This window comes from Dreissena polymorpha, chromosome 10, assembly GCF_020536995.1.
Source record: "Dreissena polymorpha isolate Duluth1 chromosome 10, UMN_Dpol_1.0, whole genome shotgun sequence".
Classification (NCBI taxonomy): Eukaryota; Metazoa; Mollusca; class Bivalvia; order Myida; family Dreissenidae; genus Dreissena; species Dreissena polymorpha.
This window is the reverse complement of record NC_068364.1, coordinates 78,792,521-78,816,895: the sequence shown is the minus strand read 5'-3', so window position 1 is coordinate 78,816,895 and position 24,375 is coordinate 78,792,521. Positions and strand designations below refer to the sequence as shown.

At 36.2% G+C, this 24,375-nt stretch overlaps 3 protein-coding genes across 5 annotated transcripts; all 3 read right to left on the bottom strand.

Moving 5' to 3' along the window:
- Positions 1-291: 291 nt before the first annotated feature.
- On the bottom strand, positions 292-4,977 carry LOC127849263 (serine-rich adhesin for platelets-like). The gene is made up of 8 exons (XM_052381982.1): positions 4,591-4,977; positions 3,985-4,507; positions 3,782-3,873; positions 3,440-3,643; positions 2,791-3,031; positions 2,432-2,599; positions 1,820-2,058; positions 292-1,410 (listed from the first exon to the last, which is right to left on the bottom strand). Exons 1-8 carry the CDS (start codon positions 4,975-4,977, stop codon positions 292-294), a joined length of 2,973 nt encoding a protein of 990 aa, XP_052237942.1.
- LOC127849262 (uncharacterized PPE family protein PPE40-like) lies at positions 4,974-6,128 on the bottom strand. Its single transcript, XM_052381981.1, has one exon. The coding sequence runs from the start codon at positions 6,126-6,128 to the stop codon at positions 4,974-4,976; it is 1,155 nt and encodes a 384-aa protein (XP_052237941.1).
- Positions 6,129-7,842: 1,714 nt separating this feature from the next.
- Positions 7,843-21,179, bottom strand: LOC127847268 (serine-rich adhesin for platelets-like). 3 transcript variants are annotated; one of them, XM_052379067.1, is made up of 11 exons: positions 21,035-21,179; positions 17,617-17,756; positions 16,689-17,571; positions 16,073-16,176; positions 15,263-15,336; positions 14,525-14,706; positions 12,886-13,072; positions 10,281-10,472; positions 9,514-9,667; positions 8,487-8,582; positions 7,843-8,100 (listed from the first exon to the last, which is right to left on the bottom strand). In XM_052379067.1, the coding sequence occupies exons 1-11, from the start codon at positions 21,057-21,059 to the stop codon at positions 8,062-8,064; spliced, it is 2,076 nt and encodes a 691-aa protein (XP_052235027.1). In that variant the 5' UTR covers positions 21,060-21,179; the 3' UTR covers positions 7,843-8,061. The 3 variants fall into 3 exon arrangements, with proteins under 3 accessions (XP_052235027.1, XP_052235026.1, XP_052235028.1); XM_052379066.1 differs by lacking the exon at positions 21,035-21,179 and adding an exon at positions 18,763-18,928; XM_052379068.1 differs by lacking the exon at positions 21,035-21,179 and adding an exon at positions 18,769-18,911.
- Between the last annotated feature and the right edge of the window lie 3,196 nt (positions 21,180-24,375).

Genomic DNA, 24,375 nt, shown 5'->3' with positions numbered 1-24,375 from the left:
CATTGCTTATGAAAAATAAAGTGTTTCGTTCATAAGTGTAAATTCATAATTTAATTATGTTTTATGTTATCTGCAGCTCTCCTTGTTTTAATGTTATGTTATGACGATATTTACAATTATTCATCATTATACATTATATTCATCATTATAATCACTTACAAACGAAATAACTATATATATATTTGTTTTATTTCAAAGCCGTCTCTACCATTCTAAATATAGACCCAATAAAGCGTCTTTTTTATTTGTGCTATGGGTTTTTTTGCCAGACATGGCACATGTATATTCCTGTTAGTCCTGCGTTGTTCCCGAGGATGTTGTCTCAGATTCCTGTGTTGTTCCCGAGGATGTTGAAGACTCCGATTCCTGTGTTGTTCCCGAGAATGTTGAAGTCTCCGATTCCTGTGTTGTTTCCGAGGATGTCGAAGTCTCCGATTCCTGTGTTGTTCCCGAGGATGTTAAAGTCTTTGATTCCTGTGTTGTTCCCGCGGATGTTGAAGTCTCCGATTCCTGTGTTGTTCCCGAGGATGTCGAAGTCTCCGATTCCTGTGTTGTTCCCGAGGATGTTGAAGACTCCGATTCCTGTGTTGTTCCCGATGATGTTGAAGACTCCGATTCCTGTGTTGTTCCCGAGGATGTCGAAGTATCCGATTCCTGTGTAGTTCCTGAGGATATTGAAGTCTTGGATTCCTGTGTAGTAACCGAGGGTGTTGAAGTCTCCGATTCCTGTATTGTTCCCGAGGATGTTGAAGTCTCTGATTCCTTTGTTGTTCCCGAGGATTTTAAAGTCTCCGATTCCTGTGTTGTCCCAGAGGATGTTGAAGTCTCCGATTCCTGTGTTGTTCCCGATGATGTTGAAGTCTCCGATTCCTGTGTTATTCCCGAGGATGTTGAAGTCTCCGATTCCTGTGTTGTTTCCGAGGATGTCGAAGTCTCCGATTCCTGTGTTGTTCCCGATGATGTTGAAGTCTCCGATTCCTGTGTTGTTCCCGAGGATGTCGAAGTCTCCGATTCCTGTGTTGTTCCCGATGATGTTGAAGTCTCCGATTCCTGTGTTGTTCCCGAGGATATCGAAGTCTCCGATTCCTGTTTTGTTCCCGATGATGTTGAAGTCTCCGATTCCTTTGTTGTTCCCGAGGATGTTGAAGTCTCCGATTCCTGTGTTGTTTCCGAGGATGTCGAAGTCTCCGATTCCTGTGTTGGTCCCGGTGATGTTGAAGTCTCCGATTCCTGTGTTGTTCCCGAGGATGTCGAAGTCTCCGATTCCTGTGTTGTTCCCGATGATATTGAAGTCTCCGATTCCTGTGTTGTTCCCGAGGATATCGAAGTCTCCGATTCCTGTGTTGTTCCCGATGATGTTGAAGTCTCCGATTCCTTTGTTGTTCCCGAGGATGTCGAAGTCTCCGATTCCTGTGTTGTTCCCGAGAATGTTTAAGTCTTTGATTCCTGTGTTGTACCCGAGGATGTTGAAGTCTCCGATTTCTGTGTTGTTCCCGAGGATGTTGAAGTCTTAGATTTCTGTGTTGATCCCGAGGATGTTTAAGTCTTTGATTCCTGTGTTGTACCCGAGTGTGTTGAAGTCTCAGATTTCTGTGTTGTTCCCGAAGGATGTTGAATTCTCAGATTCCTGTGTTGTCCCCGAGGGTGTTGAAGTCTCCGATTCCTGTTTTGTTCCCGAGGATGTTGAAGTCTCCGATTCCTGTGTAGTTCCCGAGGATATTAAAGTCTCTGATTCCTGTGTTGTACCCGACAATGTTCAAGTCTCCGATTCCTGTGTTGTTCCCGAGGATATTGAAGTCTTGGATTCCTGTGTAGTTACCGAGGGTGTTGAAGTCTCCGATTCCTGTGTTGTTCCCGAGGATGTTGAAGTCTCAGATTCCTGTGTTGTTCCCGAAGGTGTTGAAGTCTCCGATACTGTGTTGTTCCCGAGGAAGTTGAAGTCTTTGATTCCTGTGTAGTTTCCGAAGATGTTGAAGTCTTTGATTCCTGTGTAGTTCCTGAGTGTGTTGAAGTCTTCGATTCCTGTGTTGTTCCCGAGGATGTTGAAGTCTCCGATTCCTGTGTTGTTCCCGAATGTGTTGAAGTCTCAGATTCCTGTGTTGTTGCCGAGGATGTTGAAGTTTTTTTATTCCTGTGTTGTTCCCGATGATGTCGAAGTCTCCTATTCCTGTGTTGTCCCCGAGGATGTTGAAGTCTCCGATTCCTGTGTTGTTCCCGATGATGTCGAAGTCTCCTATTCCTGTGTTGTTCCCAATGATGTTTATGTCTTTGATTCCTGTGTTGTACCCGAGGATGTTGAAGTTTCCGATTCCTGTGTTGTTCCGGAGTGTGTTGAAGTCTCCGATTCCTGTGTTGTTCCCGAGGATGTTTAAGTCTTTGATTCCCGTGTTGTACCCGAGGGTGTTGAAGTCTCAGATTCCTGTGTTGTTACCGAGGATGTTGAAGTCTCCGTTTCCTGTGTTGTACCCGATGATGTTGAAGTCTCCGATTCCTGTGTTGTTCCCGACGATGTTTAAGTCTTTGATTCCTGTGTTGTTCCCGAGGATGTTGAAGTCTCCGATTCCTGTGTTGTTCCCGGGGTTGTTTATGTCTTTAATTCCTGTGTTGTTCCCGAGGATGTTGAATTCTCAGATTCCTGTGTTGTCCCCGAGGGTGTTGAAGACTCCGATTCCTGTGTTGTTCCCGAGGATGTTGAAGTCTCCGATTCCTGTGTAGTTCCCGAGGATATTGAAGTCTCTGATTCCCGTGTTGTTCCCGAAGATGTTGAAGTCTCCGATTTCTGTGTTGTACCCGAGGATGTTGAAGTCTTGGATTCCTGTGTAGTTACCGAGGGTGTTGAAGATTCCGATTTCTGTGTTGTTCCCGTGGATATTGAAGTCTCAGATTCCTGTGTTGTCTCCGAGGGTGTTGAAGTCTCCGGTTCCTGTGTTGTTCCCGAGGGTGTTGAAGTCTCCGTTTCCTGTGTTGTTCCCGAAGGGGTTGAAGTCTCCGATTCCTGTGTTGTTCCCGAGGATGTTGATGTCTTTGATTCCTGTGTAGTTCCCGAAGATGTTGAAGTCTTTGATTTTTGTGTAGTTCTTGAGTGTGTTGAAGTCTCCTATTCCTGTATTGTTCCCGAGGATGTTTAAGTCTTTGATTCCTGTGTTGTACCCAAGGATGTTGAAGTCTCCGATTCCTGTGTTGTTCCCGAGGTTGTTTATGTCTTTGATTCCTGTGTTGTTCCCGAGGATGTTGAATTCTCAGATTCCTGTGTTGTCCCCGAGGGTGTTGAAGACTCCGATTCCTGTGTTGTTCCCGAGGATGTTGAAGTCTCCGATTCCTGTGTAGTTCCCGAGGATATTGAAGTCTCTGATTCCCTTGTTGTTCCCGAAGATGTTGAAGTCTCCGATTTCTATGTTGCACCCGAGGATGTTGAAGTCTTGGATTCCTGTGTAGTAACCGAGAGTGTTGAAGACTCCGATTTCTGTGTTGTTCCCTTGGATATTGAAGTCTCAGATTCCTGTGTTGTCTCCGAGGGTGTTGAAGTCTCCGATTCCTGTGTTGTTCCCGAGGGTGTTGAAGTCTCCGATTCCTGTGTTGTCTCCGAGGGTGTTGAAGTCTCCGATTCCTGTGTTGTTCCCGAGGATGTTGATGTCTTTGATTCCTGTGTAGTTCCAGAAGATGTTGAAGTCTTTGATTTCTGTGTATTTCTTGAGTGTGTTGAAGTCTCCTATTCCTGTATTGTTCCCAAGGATGTTAAAGTCTCCGATTCCTGTGTTGTTTCCGAATGTGTTGAAATCACCGATTCCTGTGTTGTTCCCGAGGATGTTGAAATCTCAGATTCCTGTGTTGTTCCCGAAGGGGTTGATGTCTCCGATTCCTGTGTTGTTCCCGAGGATGTTGAAGTCTTTGATACCTGTGTTGTTCCCGAGGATGTTGAAGTCTTTGATTCATGTGTTGTTCCCGAGGATGTTGAAGTCTCTGGTTCCTGTGTAGTACCTTAGTGTGTTGAAGTCTCCGATTCCTGTGTTGTACCCGAGGATGTTGAAATTTTCGATTCCTGTGTTGTTCCCGAGAATGTTGAAGTCTCTGATTCCTGTGTTGTTCCGGAGGATGTTGAAGTCTCCGATTCCTGTGTTGTTCCCGAGGATGTTGAAGTCTCCGATTTCTGTGTTGTTCCGGAGGGTGTTGATGTCTCCGATTCCTGTGTTGTTCCCGAAGGGGTTGAAGTCTCCGATTCCTGTGTTGTTCCCGAGGATGTTGAAATCTTTGATTCCTGTGTTGTTCCCGAGGATGTTGAAGTCTCAGATTCCTTTGTAGTTCCCGAAGGTGTTGAAGTCTCCGATTCCTGTGTTGTTCCAGAGGATGTTGAAGTCTCAGATTCCTGTGTTGTTCCCGAGGATGTTGAAGTCTCCGATTCGTGTGTAGTTCCCGAGGATATAAAAGTCTCTGATTCCTGTGTTGTTCCCGAAGATGTTGGAGTCTCCGATTCCTGTGTTGTTCCCGAGGATGTTGAAGTCTTGTTTTCCTGTGTAGTTACCGAGGGTGTTGAAGTTTCTGATTCCTGTGTAGTTCTTGAGTGTTTTGAAGTCTCCGATTCCAGTGTTGTACCCGAGGATGTTGAAGTTTCCGATTCCTGTGTTGTTCCCGAGAATGTTGAAGTCTCTGATTACTATGTTGTTCCCGAAGGGACTGAAGTTTCTGATTCCTGTGTAGTTCTTGAGTGTGTTGAAGTCTCCGATTCCTGTGTTGTACCCGAGGATGTTGAAGTTTCCGATTCCTGTGCTGTTCCCGAGAATGTTGAAGTCTCTGATTACTATAATGTTCCCGCATTGGCTGAAGTCTCCGATTCCTGTGTAGTTCCGGAGTGTGTTGAAGTCTCCGTGTCCTGTGTTGTTCCCGAGGATGTTGAAGTCTCAGATTCCTATGTTGTTCCCGAATGGGTTGAAGTCTCCGATTCCTGTGTAGTTCCTGAGTGTGTTGAAGTCTCTGGTTCATGTGTTGTTCCCGAGGATGTTGAAGTCTTTGATTCCTGTGTTGTTCCCTAGGATGTTGAAGTCTCCGATTCCTGTGTTGCTCCCTAGGATGTTGAAGTTTTCGATTCCTGTGTTGTTCCCGAGGATGTTGATGTCTTCGAATCCTGTGTTGTTCCCGAAGGTGTTGAAGTATCCGATTCCTGTGTTGTTCCCGATGATGTTGAAGTCTCCGATTCCTGTGTTGTTCCCGATGATGTTGAAGACTCCGATTCCTGTTTTTTTCCCGAAGATGCTGAAGTCTGCGATTCCTGTGTAGTTCCCAAATGTGTTATAGTCTCCGACTCCTGTGTTGTTCCCGAGTATATTGAAGTGTCCCATTCCTGTGTTGTTCCCGATGATATTTAAGTCTCCAATTCCTGTGTTGTTCCCGAGGATGATGAAGTCTCCGATTCCTGTGTTGTTCCCGAGGATATTGAAGTCTCCGATTCCTGTGTAGTTCCTGAGTGTGTTGAAGTCTCCGATTCCTGTGTTGTTCCCAAGGATGTTGAAGTCTTTGATTTCTGTGTTGTTCCCTAGGATGTTGAAGTCTCCGATTCCTGTGTTGTTCCCGAGGATATTGAAGTCTCCGATTCCTGTGTTGTTCCCGATGATGTTGAAGACTCTGATTCCTGTGTTGTTCCCGATGATGTTGAAGACTCCGATTCCTGTGTTGTTCCCGAGGATGCTGAAGTTTCTGATTCCTGTGTTGTTCCCGATGATGTTGAAGACTCCGATTCCTGTGTTGTTCCCGAGGATGCTGAAGTCTCCGATTCCTGTGTAGTTCCCAAGTGTGTTGAAGTCTCTGACTCCTTTGTTGTGTCCGAGGATATTGAAGTCTCCGATTCCTGTGTTTTTTTTCCCGATGATATTGAAGTCTCCAATTCCTGTGTTGTTCCCGAGGATGATGAAGTATCCGATTCCTGTGTTGTTCCCGAGGATATTGAAGTCTCCGATTCCTGTGTTGTTCCCGAGGATGTTGAAGTCTTTGATTTCTGTGTTGTTTCCAAGGATGTTGAAGTCTCCGATTCCTGTGTTGTTCCCGAGGATGTTGAAGTCTTTGATTCCTGTGTTGTTCCCGATGATATTAAAGTCTCCAATTTCTGTGTTGTTCCCGAAGATGTTGAAGTCTCCCATTCCTGTGTAGTTTCTGAGTGTGTTAATGTCTCAGATTCCTGTGTTTACCCGCGTGTTTAGTGTCTCCGATTCTTGTGTAGTGCCCGGATGTGTTTAAGTCTCCGATTCCATTGAAGTTCACAGGTGTTTTGAAGTCTCTTGTTCCCTGACTCCGTCCCTTCCTCCGTGCATCCTTCCGTCCCTCCCTTCGTCCCTCCCTCCGTCTCAACCTCCGTCCCTTCCTTCTTCACTCACTCACTCACTCAATCACTCACTCACGCACTCACTCACTTGCTCACTCACTCGCACACTATATCACTCACTTATAAATGAATTCATTCGTTCATTTAAACTAAGTTTTTAGCAATAAGATGTGTATGATATTATTTGTATGCGCTTCTTTCCTTTACTTAGTTCACACAATTTACCTGTCGTGAGCAGGTGTAATTAAAAACTGCGTTTCGATATATCCTAAATTTTCGATGATTTATGACGTTTTATATTTGCTTAAACAAATATAGTTGCGGTCAAGTGCGCGGTTATTATTGAATGTGAAATGTGATTTTATTGACTTCAAAACCTTTTAGACAGAGGGAAAAACCTAAAACTTAAACTAGCATTTTAGAATTTAAGTCAATATAAAACAAAAAAAATGCGCTTTAAATATCTACTAGACAAAAAACATACATGTGTGTATGTTTACTCTGTATATCTGTCCGTCCATCCGATCGCCGCCCTCCCAGTACGTCCGTGCGTCCATGTATGTCTTATAGCTTTAAACCTTTTCATTCTAGCATAAAGACTATAAAGCCTTAGGCTTATTTGAAACACTGTAGAACCAGTATTTGGTGTTTATTTGGGAACTCTAAGGGACGCTCCCACGGTGGGGATCGAACGGGATTTCCTCAATAGACACCAAGTAATGGTTCTTGTCCGAGGAAACGGATGCTAAGGCGTTTCAAATACGCCTCAAACTTTCTTTGCATTTGAGCTTAAATAAAAAGGTTTAAAACTAAAAGGCATACATGGACGAACGGGCGTACTGTGAGGGCGGCGATCGGATGGACGGACAGATACACAGAGGAACACGCATGTTGGAATGCCCAAATGATTATTCATGTGTTATTTCTTTTAAATTTTGCATCTACAAGTATACAGCAGTCAGTTTTCCCAAAGATTTATAACAAACAAAATCATCTCATTGTGAAGGGTCTATATTTACTATACGGCTGCTTATTGCTCTTGTTCGTGTTTGCTTAATGGGTGTTTAATAACTGTCATCCAAGATATTTACGATCCTAATGACATATATGGATGATAATGGTATTAATGAGTCAAAATAAATCACACACTCGAAATAAATCGTGCGAGTTTAACAGACGCGATGTCGTACACTAGATTATGTTCTGCTATTGAATCCGTGTGTGGTGTTTTCACGTGGATATTAAGTAAAATAAGTTCGAGAGACAACCCAATCGGTAAAATTTAATTTGAAGCTCAATGTTTATTCTAGCTGTTTAAAGTTTCGGATTCATTTATACAAAACTTTGTTTGGCAGCCAATAATTTTCTGAAGAAAATATTTAATGAAACAGGCACACATATCGAATGTAATGTGTAAAACATAAGCTGTAGAACAACTGCTCAATAAAAACAAGAAACATATAGCACTTGAAGTTGAAGCTATCAGAACAACATAATTCTGTTATCTGAGCGTATTAAAAACTCATCAACACATAAAATTGAATTTATGCAAACAAAGTCACACACATTAAACGTTCAAATGATCCTTATACACAGCACACGACAATAAAACATTAACAACGGACTGAGACTCAAATATAGTCGTGTGTCAGTTTGAATGAGACCGTTGTTCAAGTATGATAGCATAGCATATTTCGCGAAATACGCCTCTCTTGTCGTCATAGTTTTAGAAAAAGGCGCTTGTCTTCCTTTTAACGTCCGAGTATGATCTTTGGTCGACTGATTTCGAACTGAAAGTATATGCAGATTTCACAATCATATATACCCGTTCAGTAATTATTATATGTATACAATCATAATAAAACTACAGAAAGCGTCGACATATATACGTAACATAATTATATTACGGGCTTTTGGTGCTTCCTGGCAAACATTAAAAAGTCAGCACGTAAGATTTCACTTGACTTAGATTCAGGTAAATTGAAGTCGAACAAAATCATTCGTAAAAAGCTGCGAATTCGAGCAAGAAACGCATGCCTCGTAAAGTTGTTATGGTTTGTATTTTATTGGCAAACATCACATAGATAAACGCGCACTTCTATTTGAACCATAAGAACAACGCAACAAAAAAAGCAAAACGAAATTATGGTATAATTAATTATTTAAACACACTTACCTTAGTTTCAGGTAAATTGAGACTGGACAAAGAGGATCCAGGTTTGAGCTCCGAATATTGGTGTTCACTTCCGTTATCAGGGCGGTACATGTACATCTGAAGTATAAATGAATATGAAGTGCATAGGTGTAGTAGTTTGATATTAATTTCAATATGCATCGATTTTTAAGATGTTAATATGCATCGAAATTTCATCAAAAAGACTTACATTTCATTTGAAAATGGAAACTTTGAGTCGCGAGCTTTACAGCAATTTAGATTGAACCTTCATGATCAATGGTTTGCAATGCAGAAAACTTGGTTACACAAGCTTTTAAACGTTCGCAGTGACGTACAGACGGAAAAGTGCAATTCTTAATTCGTCCCTTTTTAAAAGGTACATGTAAAGAAACAACATCACTTCATTTGCAATTTAATATTCATCAAAATAAATTTAAAATTCTCCACTCTCAAGTCAGCTTATAATATTGTTTGATGCAACGAGCTTTTATTTTGTGTTGACATTTAAGTGTTCAGCATTGTGTTGACTTAATCGATGCGTGTGTAAAACATGTGTGTATTTGCCAAGTGTACTTTAAGAATAGGCAGATGGCTAAGACATTTAGTTAGGTTTTAATGCGTGCTTGTGTATAAAAAAAGCGTGTTTAGTGCACTGCTATTAATAAAAACGGTTAATACTTCCTTAATTGTCAAATAATAAGTTATGTGGTCAACATAAAAAAGACGACTCTGTGAAGTAAAAAAATATATATCGTACATTATGACGTGATCTTTGATTTGATCAGCATGCAGCTTTTTGAGTACCCGAACCTACGATATATACAAAGTAGTTGATTGCGTTGTCAGTGTATGTCATTTATGTTAGCACAAGTAGCACTGGTAATCTTGTAAATATTAAGCCATCAAACACAAAAATGATACTTTTAGTATACGAAATGCGCATGTTATGTGTGTGTTCTTTATCGATGTAAGTGTTGTCTGACGATTTTTTAGTAGCTTTGTTTTCGAAAAAAGTCAATTAAGTTACCGGATTTCCTAAGTTGTCCTGCGTCGCCGTATATGGTCTCTCATCAAAGATGTTGGTGTCTGTTCCCAAATGCCTGTGTTGCCAGAGGTCGTCGTAATGCTTGGGTTCCCATGGTGACTCGCCTTCCCGTTCAAAACCCGACAACTTGTATGAGCTGAAAAGTGTCATGTTTATAGCTTAAATGGTTATTACTTTTTTAATATATCAACATTTAAAAAGCCTACGACATTTCATAAATAGCATATTATATAAATACTTAATAAAATAGGTTAATTGAAGGTTATTGTGATCATAACCAGTTGGTATGTGAGTAACAATATGCATGGATGAAACGAAGGTAATAAAAAGTAATTAACAATAAACATCAAAAAGCTCCTGACGAATGACGATCTGTTGCTATGGTGATGTTCTTTGCATTTTTTTAAAATAGCAGGTTTAAAAGGTAAAAATCTGAGTAGGAATAGTTCATGGTATATGCATGATATATATCAGGCGCTGTGAAAAAAAAATCGGAAATCATTCGTGCATTTCGAACACAATAGCAGTGGAAAAAAGGTTTTATATTAATAATTAACAAATTTAAGGATAATAAATCACGCTGAGTTCCCTTTTTGAGTGCGATAGAGAATGCGACCATGGTAGAACGATAGATACACCACCAAATTTCTTTTCCGTATGAGGCTCTTATTAAACAACAATTTACAGATTTTTAACTTTAACTCATTATGAATCTTATTTACAAGCATAACAATGACAATTCATATTACTTTTCTTCCTTTTTGCTGGCCTTCTTTCCATTGCGGATAATCTTCACCACGAGCACGAGTATCACAAGCAGTAGAGCCACACCCAGACCCGCACTGATGCCAATGACGGCCTCCGGTTGCAGAGCTAGCTTATACGTCTCAACACTACAGTCCGTACCAGTGTAGTAGCTTCGTCTATCGTCCACCTTACATCTTTGAGATAAACAGTAATAAATAAGCGGTAGAAACACTGCGCAGTTGTATACCCTTGAGACGGACCAAACACATATCAAACTTGCGTTTGAGTGATTCGCGTAACATTCGCATTGTCCATACAACAACAAAATCCAAGGTATCTATTGGCAAATCACAAAAACGTCGCATACGTTATATTTTTTTAAATTCAGAAAACTTGAGGTTATTATGGTGGCTAAATAAAAATCCATTCCCCTTGTATAATTTGGTTAATAACCGGTCTTTTTAGTTGTTTTGCTTAGTTGTTTACAACCATTTTAAACAAACGTATTGAATTGTTCTGTGACGATAATGCTAAAATTTCGGATGCACAATTCGGATTTAGAAAAGGATGTTCAACTTCTGATGCTATTTATATATTTATGTCTTTTGTGCAACATGTTTTATATGAAAACAAACGTTTGTATGTTGGTTGTTTACGTCGATTTACTTAAATGTTTTGATAGTATATATCGTAATGCGTTATGGTTAAAATGTACAAATCTGGTATAAAAGGTAAATTATTAAGAATAATTTAGAATATGTATGAAACTGTTTAATCTTGTGTTAAGTCGTGTACATGGCTGAACCTGTCTGGCTTAAATATTGACGACATAACCTCAATTTTATTGTTATTTGCAGATGACATGGTCATTTTAGGCAAATCGCCAGAAGAATAACAGAATCATCTAGATAAACTTTACCAGTATTGTAATTCATGGGGCTCAATGTGAATACTTCAAAAACAAAAATAATAGTGTTTCGCAAAGGGGTAAAATTCTAGATAATGAAAAATGGACATATAATGGACAAAATATAGAAAACGTCGATAATTTCAATTATCTCGGCACTGTTATTAACTACACTGGTGGTTTCACTTTAAATCAAGAACATTTGGTTGGAAAAGCTCTAAAGGCGATGCATATTTTACTCTATAAATGTTAGCAGTATGAACTTAAGCCAAAATTATTTTGTCAGTTGTTTGATTCTTTTGTTGGGTCTATTCGTTGCTATGCCTCTGAAATATGGGGTTTTAACAAATCAAAAGAAATATAACGCATTCATTTTAAATTTTGCAAAAGATTGTTGAATGTAAATATAAATACATGTAATGCTTTAGTATATGGTGAGTTAGGCAGATACCCGTTGTATGTGAAAAGATATGTATGAATTGTTAAATATTGGTTACAAATTGTTAACAGTAAAAATATTATTATACAAACTGTATATATCCAAGCATTGAATGATTGTATTAAAGGATGAAAAAATTGGGTTGCAAATGTTAAACAATTGTTAAATGAATACGGATTTTCCCATGTGTTTGAAACTGCAAATATAACTAATAAAAGTTCTTTTGTATGTGAATTTAAATGCAGACTTATTGACACCGCTAAGCAGGAATGGTTTGGAAATATGAATAGAAGTTCTGTTCTAGATATGTATAGAATTTTTAAAACCTCTCTTGAATATGAGTACTACTTGGATTTATTGCCTAAAAATCTACGTGTATACTTTGTTAAATTAAGGGCTTCGGCCCACCCGTTGAGAATTCAGACCGGAAGGTACTCACGCAACAATATCCCTCGTGAGGAACGGTATTGTCTTTGTTGCAATCAACGGGACATAGAGGATGAATTCCATTTTATTTGTGTTTGTGCATGCTTTCGTTTACTACGTCAAAAATACATTAAACGTATTTATTACATGAACCCATCTGTTGTAAAGTTTCATAATTTATTGACATCAACATGTAAATTTGAAATTATTAATGTATGTAAATATCTTAAAGAAGCCTTAACTATACGAAATTCTATTATAAATACCACTAATTGACTTATTAGTTTTTTTCTTATTAAGTTCCCATAAATATCTGCCACTTTTTTGCATTGATATTATGTGAAATAACTGTTCTCCTGTTTTTGTACTTTCTGCAAAAATTATACCATATATACCATACCCAAATTAAACGTAATAGTTTTTCCTTACTGCCTTTAAAATAAGTATGTTTCTTCTTTTCAAAATCGTTGTTTTTTCTCTGTTCATATTTTGTTTTGAAATTTCATTGAATTTACACATTGAATTTATAAATATATATATAATATTGTATCATTATTTTTGTCAAAATTATTATATTTTGACACGTGACATTGTTTAATTTATAAATATATGCATTAAAGACGATGTACATATGTATAAGTCTGAATAAACTGTCTGTTCTGTTCTGTTCTGTTCTGTTCTTTGTAATCTGCGCTCATTTTAAAATGAAACACTTAAATTGTAGTCGAATAAGCATTTGTGATGTTCTTGTGTTGTTTCATAATGAGAACAAATAATGGAAAAAATATTTTTAAAAATAATATTAGTTTACGTTATATCAGTTATTAATTATTACCTGCACATGGTGCCTTTCTTAATATCGTCGTAATGGCACTCTCCATTATCACCGCACCTGTTGTAGTCAAAACATGCATGCTTGCATATTACCATGCCCTCCGAAAGCGTGCATTTGTAGCTCTCTTTACTGCACTTTTCCACACTCGTATATACCGAACACACATCTTCGTTTAGCTTGTTTTCGGCTGAGAAGGTAACATCAAAATAGATAAATTATGTATACACATTTTTTTCTTCTTATATCTTATTTTAAAGCGCATTGTATATGTTTTGTTCTGTCTTTGCCTGTGGATGTAGTACCTTTTTTTCTACTTGCAACACATGTTTGAATTTCTTTGTGGTAATGCAAAATCCTATATACCATAACTATAGATGGAATAACCACTGATGAACATAATCGTTCACTTTAGTGCTTTAACACTAATGTATTATGTTTTATTTAATCATGTACAAATGTTAAGAAACGCGTATTACTATTTTGACGTAAAACATATATTTACTCCTTCTCAGAACATTATTATAAAGAACGTGTAGCAGCATTATCACGCTTAAAAACAGATCTTGAATCTTAGTAATGAGGTTATGAAGTATAGCGCCATTTTCGCATATACCAGATCGTTGCTCTTTCTCAAAGCGTTATGAAGAGCGTTTATCTCAATACTCGCATATGACATATATTAACCCTCTCTGAAAGCGTTAAAGAGAACATGTAGCAATATTACCACAACTAACAAGCTTTTACTCTTTTTCAAAACGATATAAGGAACGTTGAGCACCATGGTCGCATATAACAGATCTTATTTATTTCTTTAAACGTTTTTAGGAACGTGTGGCAATATCATCAAATACTCAGTATTACAGATCTTAACTCTTTCTCAGATGTTAATAACGCAAATACATTAAGATTAGTCTTGAATAACTAAAAGACATGTTGCTATGAATTAAAATGTTTTTTTTATTGCTATAGAATGTGAATTTCAACAAAATGAAGAATGTGCTTTTTACAAATGCGATATTTTTTATTACTTAATTCGGTGCTTCGTTTGGGTTGTGTTTGGGTTGCATTGTCCTGTCCTGTACTGTATATGCACCATTATTGATTAAGTGTCTTATATAACATATCTTCAGTCCTATTGATGTACATAGATAGTTATGTTGGTACATTTAATTCATTTATAGCGTGTTCAATGTGTGCCCGTACAAGATATGTTTTGTGATACAGTATTGTAAGAATATCATTTGGATATGCAAATTAATATAATTTTTCTGACTTCAAAGTTTCAAAGTTAAATGGATATTATTTTATTCAATTCAATTTAGAATTCTACCCAAATAATGCCTAAGAATTATGTTTAAATAGTGTTAACAATATATTCATAATGCTAAAAAATGTCATCAATAAAATAAACTAATTAAAATCACTAGTATGTATTAGATACTGCATGATTCAAAAGAATATTTTGTAAACAAATATATGTATTATTCTTAATTGATTGTTATTTAAGCAAGTTCTGGTAAAAAATATATTATACTTAAATGTAAAAGAATAATAGAGAGTGGCTAGGCCAAAGTGACACAAAATAAGTGTTGTACCTGTGTTCGATTTGTATAGCATTATTATTATATGAGTTACTTACCTTGCTTTATAGCGACCTTCAGATGCTCCAAATCATGCACAGTCGCTACTCCACCCAAGAGTGTTAGATTTACTGTCGTGGGTAAACTTACATTGACTAAACTTAGATTTGTTCCACCCAAATAAACCAAGGAAAAGTGAAAAACGATATACGTCAGTGATCGTTTCCTTCTGTGCGTATACCTATAACAAACAAACAAATTCCTTTAAAAAACTAAGCAAGTAAATAGATGCTTGTATGCTCTATATACAGACACATGGCTAAGATGGTAGTAGTTAAATTGGTTTGAGCATTTTTTTATATATAACAGTAAAGCTTTGTTTATGATACGCAAAATGTGTTAAAATTATTTGTATATTAAGTCTGTATAAATTATGTTAACCTCATGGTGTAACCAGTTCTGATCATAGGGAAATTATTTGAACAGGTCTTGCAGAAGATAACTGTGTTATCTTAAATATGAAATATCACCCTCTGCGAATTGACATCTTTATATCTTGCTATTTTAATCTATATTAAAATAGTGACCCTTTGGCGGAGTCAGTTTCTGCCACATACAAAGTGAAATGAATGCGGGTACCACTAAACTAACCCTACCGTTTCACGTTTTAATATTATATATTTATTATATGTCTATAGCTTCAAGTTCGTTTTTATTTTTGATGATTAATATATTTCAATTCAGTACTTAAATGGTCTGCGCAGTCTGTATAAATGTATAACATAAAAAAATCATACCCAAGCCATTCAGAATCATTCAGTTTCGTTAAACGAATCCCTCTAAATCCAGTTGTATTTAGCAGTATGCTCATCTGAAAATAAGCATATCAAATTGTTATTAAGCACGTATTCGTATGTAGTACGATCATTCAAAGAGTGGATCTATGGAGTTCTGTTTCATGTTGTTTAATCGTGTTGATATTAGCTTGACCGTCTGAGGCTTATTGAGACGGTTAGTGTCCTGGATAGTGAATGTAAATAAGATTAAGTTGTAGTAAATGATAATTTTTTATCCTATACAAAGTGGGCATGCAACTGTATTTTTTTAGGGATCTACAGATACAGATTAACGTGCTTTGCGCTTATAAAACGTGTATTTCTCCCAAATACGAAAATATGTAAAAAAACAAAATATGACAAGGAGCAGATAGGACGTTTATAGGCTAAAGCCATTCAACAGAGCGCGATATATGCACAAAATGACGACGTTTTTCAAAAAGACCATCCGTTTACAATTGTTATGCAAAACAAATGTTAAGGGTCAACGTTGATCCAATTGTTTAAGGCGTCAGTATATAAAAAGGTAAAACAATATCCCGACAAAAATCAAACATATTTCGACACAACAGGTGTATCAACATTATTTACAATACGTAGGTACGCAAACATATTTGTGTGAGCCTTTGAATAAAGTCCGACAACGGCCATGCATCTCTCTTCAGTTAGGAAGACCAATAAAACTGAAAACACTACTTATAGAAGAAGTGTTGAAAACTGAGAAAGAAACAACGGATACCAAAACGTTCATGCCAACTTAAAAGTGATTACCTCGGTCACAAATTTTTGGACAAGCTCCTGCTCGGTTGAGATATTGTACGCCAAACCTTCGCCACTGACAGTCAGATTGGCACTTATGTACATCAGAATGCTACCTAGTGATAAACAACTATATCTGATTAAAGTCATATCAAATTATTTGTTATCATATACGTGTCAAAACTTCTCGCACTTCATTGTTTTTCTTAAAATGAGGCTGGCCAAAATTGATATAAAAGTCTCGTAGGCTGCACAATATTTTCCAATGACTTTACACTAAACGATAAAAAAAAATAATCTGCACTTGCATCTAATTGAATATTAGCATTATAATAATAAAATCATTAAGTTTTGGTGTTAAATTACAGTTAAAATGATTCGATTATCGTGTACAAAACCACATCATGTTTGCTATTATTTTTATTTTTTTATTTCTTCAATACAACATTCATTCTTTTAAACCTTTCATCACTTAGCAATATAGTTTTTCTATTGCGCGATGGAAACCATTGTAACGTTTAAAGTATCTGCCGTAAATAAATTATTTGCGGTAAATGTAAAAGCTAACATATGAACATTTTACTTTCTATTAAACCGAGAAACACTCTAAGAGTCGAGATATACATACTTATGTTAACTGAGGACACTAACGACTCAGTCGTGATCGGTAAGAGTGTCGATTGGGTAGTCCTTTCACTAGAAGATGTGTTGGAAAGACCACTTGTCGATTTTGAAACTTCAGAAATCGATGACGATCCTTTAGTAGTCGTGGATGGTCCAACAGTCGTTGATGATGAGTCGACAATATGTGATGTTAAGTGGACAGTCGTTGATGATGATCCAACATTCGTTGATGTTGATTCGACAGTCTTGGATGTTGATATGTCAGTCGTTGATGTTGATATGTCAGTCGTTGATGTTGATATGTCAGTCGTTGATGTTGATCTGTCAGTCGTTGATGTTGATATGTCAGTCGTTGATGTTAATATGTCGGTCGTTGATGATTCATCGGTCACTGATGTTAATGCGACAGTCGCCGATGTTGATAAGTCAGCCGTTGATGAATCGGCAGTAACTGATGCTGATGTTGATAAGTCAGCCGTTGATGAATCGCCAGTCACTGATGATAATGCGACAGTTGCCGATGTTGATAAGTCAGCCGTTGATGAATCGGAAGTCACTGATGCTGATGTTGATGAGTCAGCCGTTGATGAATTGGCAGTCACTGATGATAATGCGACAGTCGCCGATGTTGATAAGTCAGCCGTTGATGAATCGGCAGTCACTGATGATGATGTTGATAAGTCATCTGTTGATGAATCGACAGTCACTGATGCTGATGTTGATAAGTCATCTGTTGATAAATCGCTGGTCACTGATGCTGATGTTGATAAGTCATGCGTTGATGGATCGACAGTCACTGATGCTGATGTTGATAAGCCATCCGTTGATGAATCGATAGTCACTGATGCTGATGTTGAGAAGTCATCCGTTGATGAATAGACAGTCACTGATGCTGATGTTGATAAGGCATCTGTTGATGAATCGCCAGTCACCGATGTAAATGCGACAGTCACTGATGTTGATTTGTCAGTTGTTGATGATTCATCAGTCACTGATGCTCGTGTGATAGTCGTTGATTCCACTGTGGATGATGACATACCGAGAAACCTGCATAGAACTAGCAGCAAACAAACTGAAACAAAGTGCATTTATATACTATTGGTGACACACAGATTGTCCGTAAATAACATTGCCGTTTGACCTACATTAATAATAATTTCTGAACTAAGTATCGCAAAGCCATTTAAAGGCGAAGTTTTCGTTCATTATTGTTTGGTTAATATAAATAAAAGCATCTGATTTAAGATAACAACCTCGTGTTTCTTTTCGGAATAAAACTTCTATAGAAGAAACCACAATAGCATAACCCCCCCCCCCCCATCCTCACACACACACACACGCAGATGCACAAAATCCTTCCTTTTATCAAATTACCATCGTATTAATGTATATAGTGATGGTCCAAGTATGTGTGTGTAATTGTGAGTATTGCTCGTTCTTTTGATTCGCTTGCGGGTGTGTGTTTTTGCGTACGAGTATGCGTGTGTGTTGTCTGTTTTTGTTGTTGTTGTTGTTGATTCGATGATGCTGTTGTTGTTCCTAAACATTACATTGTAAGTTTATTTTCCGTTTTCATTTTAAACTCGAATGTATTTTGAATATTCCAAAAAGTAGTTCTAAAATTGCATTGAGTGTATTTGAATAGAAAATCATACAGTCTTTACTGATAATATTTTACTTCTGACGACAGTGGAGTGTTACCGTCTGCGAACCAACGAATGATATATCGTTTCCAATAGTTTTGAGGTATTTTTACAAGAAATTTCGTCTAAAACACGTACTTGATGTAAATAAAACAAATACTAAATTGCATATCTGACACACGTGTGCGAGTATGTAAAATATAAAAATGTGTTTGTAATTGTCATTGTATTTACTGTAATAGTTTATAAACAGCAGTCTGTATATATATTAACAAGCTGTAAAAACCGACAGTGACCACAACAGATATCAATCGCGTCTGTAAACATCATTCAAGTTTGTACGGATAGGTGTGACTCACGATATAAAATTAAATAATACCCATATACCCAAATATTACAGATTAATAGATGCTTTAAATTTAACAAAACAAATACCAATACTATGTGTAGTCCTGGACATGGTAATCTTCTGTAGTATATTCCTAAGCTTGTCAATTTATAAAAATCACTGTTTTCAAACATAAACTGGGCGTTGCTCAAAACCAACTGCGACCAAATATTTCGATCTCTCCGTAAATCGATGATTTACAACGTTTAACAGGGTAGCTGTGAATACGAGTCTTTGCGAGATAACGACTGGAGAGATTCAATTGAAGTGTGCCCACGTGGTTTGCCTATATTGACTTTCAAAATATTTAAAAACAAGGCATTATGGCATTTTAAGCTTCTATCAACTGATAATTTACAAATTTGAGCTACAATTGAATCAGTTCTTTATAACTGAAAGTAACATTTAATGCACTTGCAACTATTTAATATGTACGACATTTAATAATTTTATTATGTTGATGTTCAAAAGTGCCTTATGATATGAAAAATGAAACTTTGCGCCTTAATTCTTGGTTCGAACGTATGTACTCATTCGATTAGTACTCATGCATCATGTACGCTACCACATGCACCAATTAATAGTCTGCAACGGGTACCTATACTTTGCGAAACATAAAGAACTTTGCAATCTTTTTGTATCCAGCTTGCAGCTTAATTGACTGTGCAATTGTTAATTTTCTTTTTTCCACTCCTATATGCGCTTTCTGTTTCCAGACACTAAGATACCGCCTGTTGACTGTTGAGAATATTCATATTTGAAAATGTTGATCGCCTGTTTGGAGACCACTATCGTGGGTACTTCAATATTTCCAATATTTCCATATGCTACACACGAAATAAACTGTTTTTAATAATATGTATTGATTGTATAAAACTCACATGCTTTATCCATTTCCGCAGAGGACCGCATCAGCAGAAAATAAACTCCGATTTAAAAATGTGTACATGGTGATTGCCTTTTCAAGATGTTTGAGCTGTGCGTACTTACAAAAGCTCAAAGCAATCTAGAGGAACTAAAAATAATATGTATTTACATATCTATTGAAAATAAATAACAAAAAATGTACACTTAATTAGACAATGGAATAAAAAATAATTTGCTTATCAGAAAAGCATCAATTTCTTAACTTGATAACACTTTGAAATTTACACGTAATATGTATTGTTTTATTATTATATCTCACCTCCTAAAAAATGAAATTATCCGATTTGCTTTGAGCGGTCACGTGCACGGGGTGTATTTTACATTTTAAAATAGTTTGTGTATGGGGACAGTTCTTTGTAGATGGACATTCTTTGATCAACTAACAAAGGAACGACCTATTAGGAAATTACCATTTAAATTATATTGCAATTTCAAATTTAAAGTAAATGAATAATGCAACGCAATGCCAATATTTAACGATCTTTAAAGTCACTGACACTGTTCTTAATCCGTCAGTTGTTCAACAAAAACACTGAACTAAAAACATCGCGTTATTCGAGTCCGTCCTACACTATTACAGAAATTGACAATGGGAACTAGCCGGTTTCATTCGAGCCCTATATTCCAACACGTTTGTTCACATTTTATCTAAATAAGCCACCATAAAATGCTAAACAAACAGACATTAAGTATATATTTAACATTTTTAAATACCGGTAACGAATAAGCAAACATGCATGTGTCAATCAGCTTTTTATACGCAAATCATATGTGTTCACATACTCGCGAAGAATACCATCTTACTTGCAACATCATTAAAGTTGCAATCTTTATCTTTATAATGGTTTGTCATAATATCAAAATATTATTAATATTTCGTTAATACTTTCCGAGTACTATTTTAATTACACAATTTGTAAAGTGAAGGAGAATTTCGTCGGACAAGTTACTTTCTCCGGACAGGCAGTATACAGAAGGACAGAAATGCAGACATGCAGTATACTAAAATCTATTTCGTTTATTTACTTCCAGCTTTACACGAACGGGCTAGTATAGTAATAACACATATTGTATTTATAGATATGTGCTTATTTATTCATTCATTCATTTATAAATTTGTCCATTCATTCATCAATTAACTCACTCACTCACACCTTCATTAATTCATATATTAATTCATATATTTATTCACATATTTAAGAATTCATTCAATTATTAATTGATTATTTAATTCAGTTATTTATAAATTTATTAATTTATTTTAAAATTTACCAATGTATTAATTTATAAATTTGTTTATTCATTAGTCTTTTAATTAAATTATTTTTATTTTATTTTTTAATTTATTTATTAATTTTTATTTATTTTTCTTAATTAAACTTAGTTACTTACCAATAATATGTGTAGGCCTCTGCATGGTATTCTTTGAACTCGTTTATTCTCTTAATAAAAACACAAAACTTAGCTGTCCTTTCATAACTCAAAAACGGGTGCGAACAAGTTATTTCGATCGATCCGCAAAGATTTATGACGTTTCATATTTTGTTATAGTCAGTTACGGAAATATTCTGCGCCGAGATAAAGGCTTGACAATGCAAGTGCGAGGTGTCTAAATATTGATTCTAGGATTTGATTTTGTCACTTAAAAATCGTTATACAGAAGGAATATCTGAAACAATCATTGTATAGCTTCATTTTAATTTTCAGTTATATATGCGCACGATTAAGATCTACGAGACGAAGATACATATGGACGGACGGTCGTACTAAAACGCCGGCGATCGGATGGACGCATAGATACACAGGGGAATACACATTTTGGAATACCCAAATTGTTATTCGTAAATAATTTCTTTTAAATTGAACATCTCTGCGTAGATAGCAGTCAGTTTTCCTAAACACCTGTAAAAAATCACCTCACTGGGAGGGGACTTAATTTACAATACGGCTGTTTATTGCTATTGTTCGTGTTTGCTTACTGGGTGTTTAACTCTCATCCAATATATTTATGGTCCTAATGACAAATATCGATGATAATGGTATTTTTGAGTCAAAATAAATCAAACACTCGAAATAAATCGTGAGAGTCTAACAGACGCGATGTCGTAAAATACACAATTCTCTGTTATTGAATCCTTCTAATCGAGAGACAACCCAATCGATTCATTTTAATTTTAATGCTTAATGTTCATTTTAGGTGTCAAAGTTTTGGGTTTTTTCAAACAAAACTTTGCTTGGCAGCTAATAAATGTCTACAGAATTTTCTATGGTTTGATTTTTGATATTTCCAGAACAGCTCCTAGGGAAATTATTAAGGTCACTTACTGAGCTGGCTTTATTTTCTTTTTAAGATTCAGTATTTTTAGTAAACGCATGACAGCATAAAAATCATAATTTAATCCGGCAATAAAAGATACCAATTTAAGATACAGTACATAAGAAATGCATTTGTAACTTACTCTTCAAATTTTAAATTAAATTTTAATTATTATACAGGAATGTTTGCGAGGGAGAGTTTAGTAATGGGTCCTAATGTTTTATTTCGACAGTAATTACACAGCACGACCCATTACTTATTATCATACCACCGCATTGATATCTGCCTGATATAACGTTGCCTGATATATTTTTTATATCATGGTCAACTGGAAGTTCTTATATCAGTTGATGATATAAGGTAGTTCATATTACTCGGAATAAACTATAAAGTCATCATTTTTAGTAAAAAATTATCAGATTCAACAAAACAAACAATTTGATACCAAGATGTAATATATTTTATACACAAAATGCAACACAAACAGCAAAAAAACACATTTTTTTACAAAAAATAATAAGCAAGTGCTCATGACGTCATTATTAACACGTCAAACGACAAAAGTCATATTCTTTCCGGCTAAAACTGTAGCTTTTTAGCGATTTTTTTCATTATTTCTATAAAATCTGGGACGTAGAGGTATGATAAACAAAGAAAAACAGGTTACTGTATAATCTTTTTGTAATATACCAGGCTCGGCACGAATAAAATAACGGCTCGGAAAGCCTCGCCGTTATATTATTCTAAGCCTTGCCTGATATATTACAAAAAATCAGGCAGTAACCTGTTATTCTCTTTATGCCGGGTGAAGACAAAATCCATAAAGCATCTAGCATTGCACATACATAACAGTTTCATGTGTGATTTTGACGTGGGAAATTCTTACAAATCTGCATGCATTTATTTATAGGATCGTTTTGGCACGTAAAGAAAGAGATCAACAAGAAAAAACACACATAGCTCCATCGAATTGTCATTTCGGTACCCACGAGAATAACACGGCCGAAGATTACACAAACATTATGGGACCACCGTTATTTGAAAACTTGTCTTCAGTTTAATACATGCACATGTACCGAAAAGAAAACAAGATTGTCAAATTTATATCCAAGCGTTTCGATATGTTTTTATCCCGAGTATATATGGTATATTTAACTATCTTAAGACAACCGTTATCTTACATTAATAAGCCGTCTATGCGCACTGTTGCCAGATTATGTGGACAAATATGAAGTTCTCATTAAGATATCTACATGAAATACTGTCTACTTGATCAAACTCAATGAATATTGTATATGTTATTATTGTAGTTTATGTGAACGCAGCGGATTTTTAGCATCCCAGGTGAGACCATGTGCCTAATGTTTTTTGCAAACGTGCGTTAAGCATTTATTTCTTTTGTGTCTACTTACCAGTGACATTAAACATGTAAATTGTTTGTATTTTACTGTGAGAAAAGTATAAACTAATGTGTTTATTAATTACGTAGACAATTCAATGTGTGTTATCTATAATTTCCAATAAATGATTCATCATGATTGCAAAACTTTGGTGCGTTTTGACCTAAAGGAGCGGCTTAGTACTTTATTAGAGGATGTGATATCACCGTCATATCGTTAAATACTTACAAGGGCATGCTGTTCATTGACGTTTATCTTTATCCTTGTAATAAAGAAGAGTTATGAAGACCTTTGAGATAACATTGAATGGGAGAGTCTTATGAATAGACAGAGGATTTGTCTATAACGAGCACCTGCGAAATAAGAGGTATACCTGTCAGGTGCTAGCTATGGGAAAGAAAAACTGTAATTTAATACTTACATATGTATGTTTGCTTATACTTTGTATACTTTGAAATTGTGTGGCTAAACGATGTTTTTGTACTTGCAAGGGCTGGAGGCCATATAGCAATAAACATTGAAACTTGAAACTTATCTATAATCAATGACAACATGTATAAATGAAATAAAATGGCTTTGTGAAACAGGACATACGGACGGACAAGTGCAATTCAATTTACCCCCTCCTCCCTCTGCCAGTTGGGGTACAAAGCGGCGAAGAAACTTTTTAATGTATTGATTGACACCATTGTAACAGCCCCGCGCATAAAACATTTCTAACTTTCTTCTCTACTTATTTAAAAACAAATATAATTCATTCTTATAAACACAAGGGTATAAAAAGATAGTTGTCTTTGAATTCCTAACAAAATTCGGTCATATGTGAATGCTTATTACTGAATTTTCCACCTTAATTACTAAACGTGTGTATTTATTTTAGTGCTTTACCGTAGGTATAAACAAACTGATCATGGTATTGATAATCAGAACACATTTTTCATTATAACTGACCTCACTAAATGAATTTATTATTCGTGTTTGTGAAGAGATTAAAATAAAAATGCTTTAATAAAAGT

Coding starts and splice junctions, on each gene's coding strand:
- LOC127849263 (XM_052381982.1), bottom strand. CDS start 4,977: ATGAACCAGAGACTTCAACACACTCAGGAACTACACAGGAATCGGAGA. Junction 3,644..3,781: donor CGGGAACAACACAGGAATCG/GTGATTTCAACA, acceptor GGAACTACACAG/GAATCAAAGACATCAACATC. Junction 2,059..2,431: donor CGGAGACTTCAACATCCTCG/GTAACAACACAG, acceptor GGAACAACACAG/GAATCGGAGACTTCAACATC.
- LOC127849262 (XM_052381981.1), bottom strand. CDS start 6,128: ATGGGAGACTTCAACATCTTCGGGAACAACACAGAAATTGGAGACTTT.
- LOC127847268 (XM_052379067.1), bottom strand. CDS start 21,059: ATGCAGAGGCCTACACATATTATTG. Junction 14,707..15,262: donor AATGATTCTGAATGGCTTGG/GTATGATTTTTT, acceptor TGTTTGTTATAG/GTATACGCACAGAAGGAAAC. Junction 9,668..10,280: donor GCCAGCAAAAAGGAAGAAAA/GTAATATGAATT, acceptor GACACTTTTCAG/CTCATACAAGTTGTCGGGTT.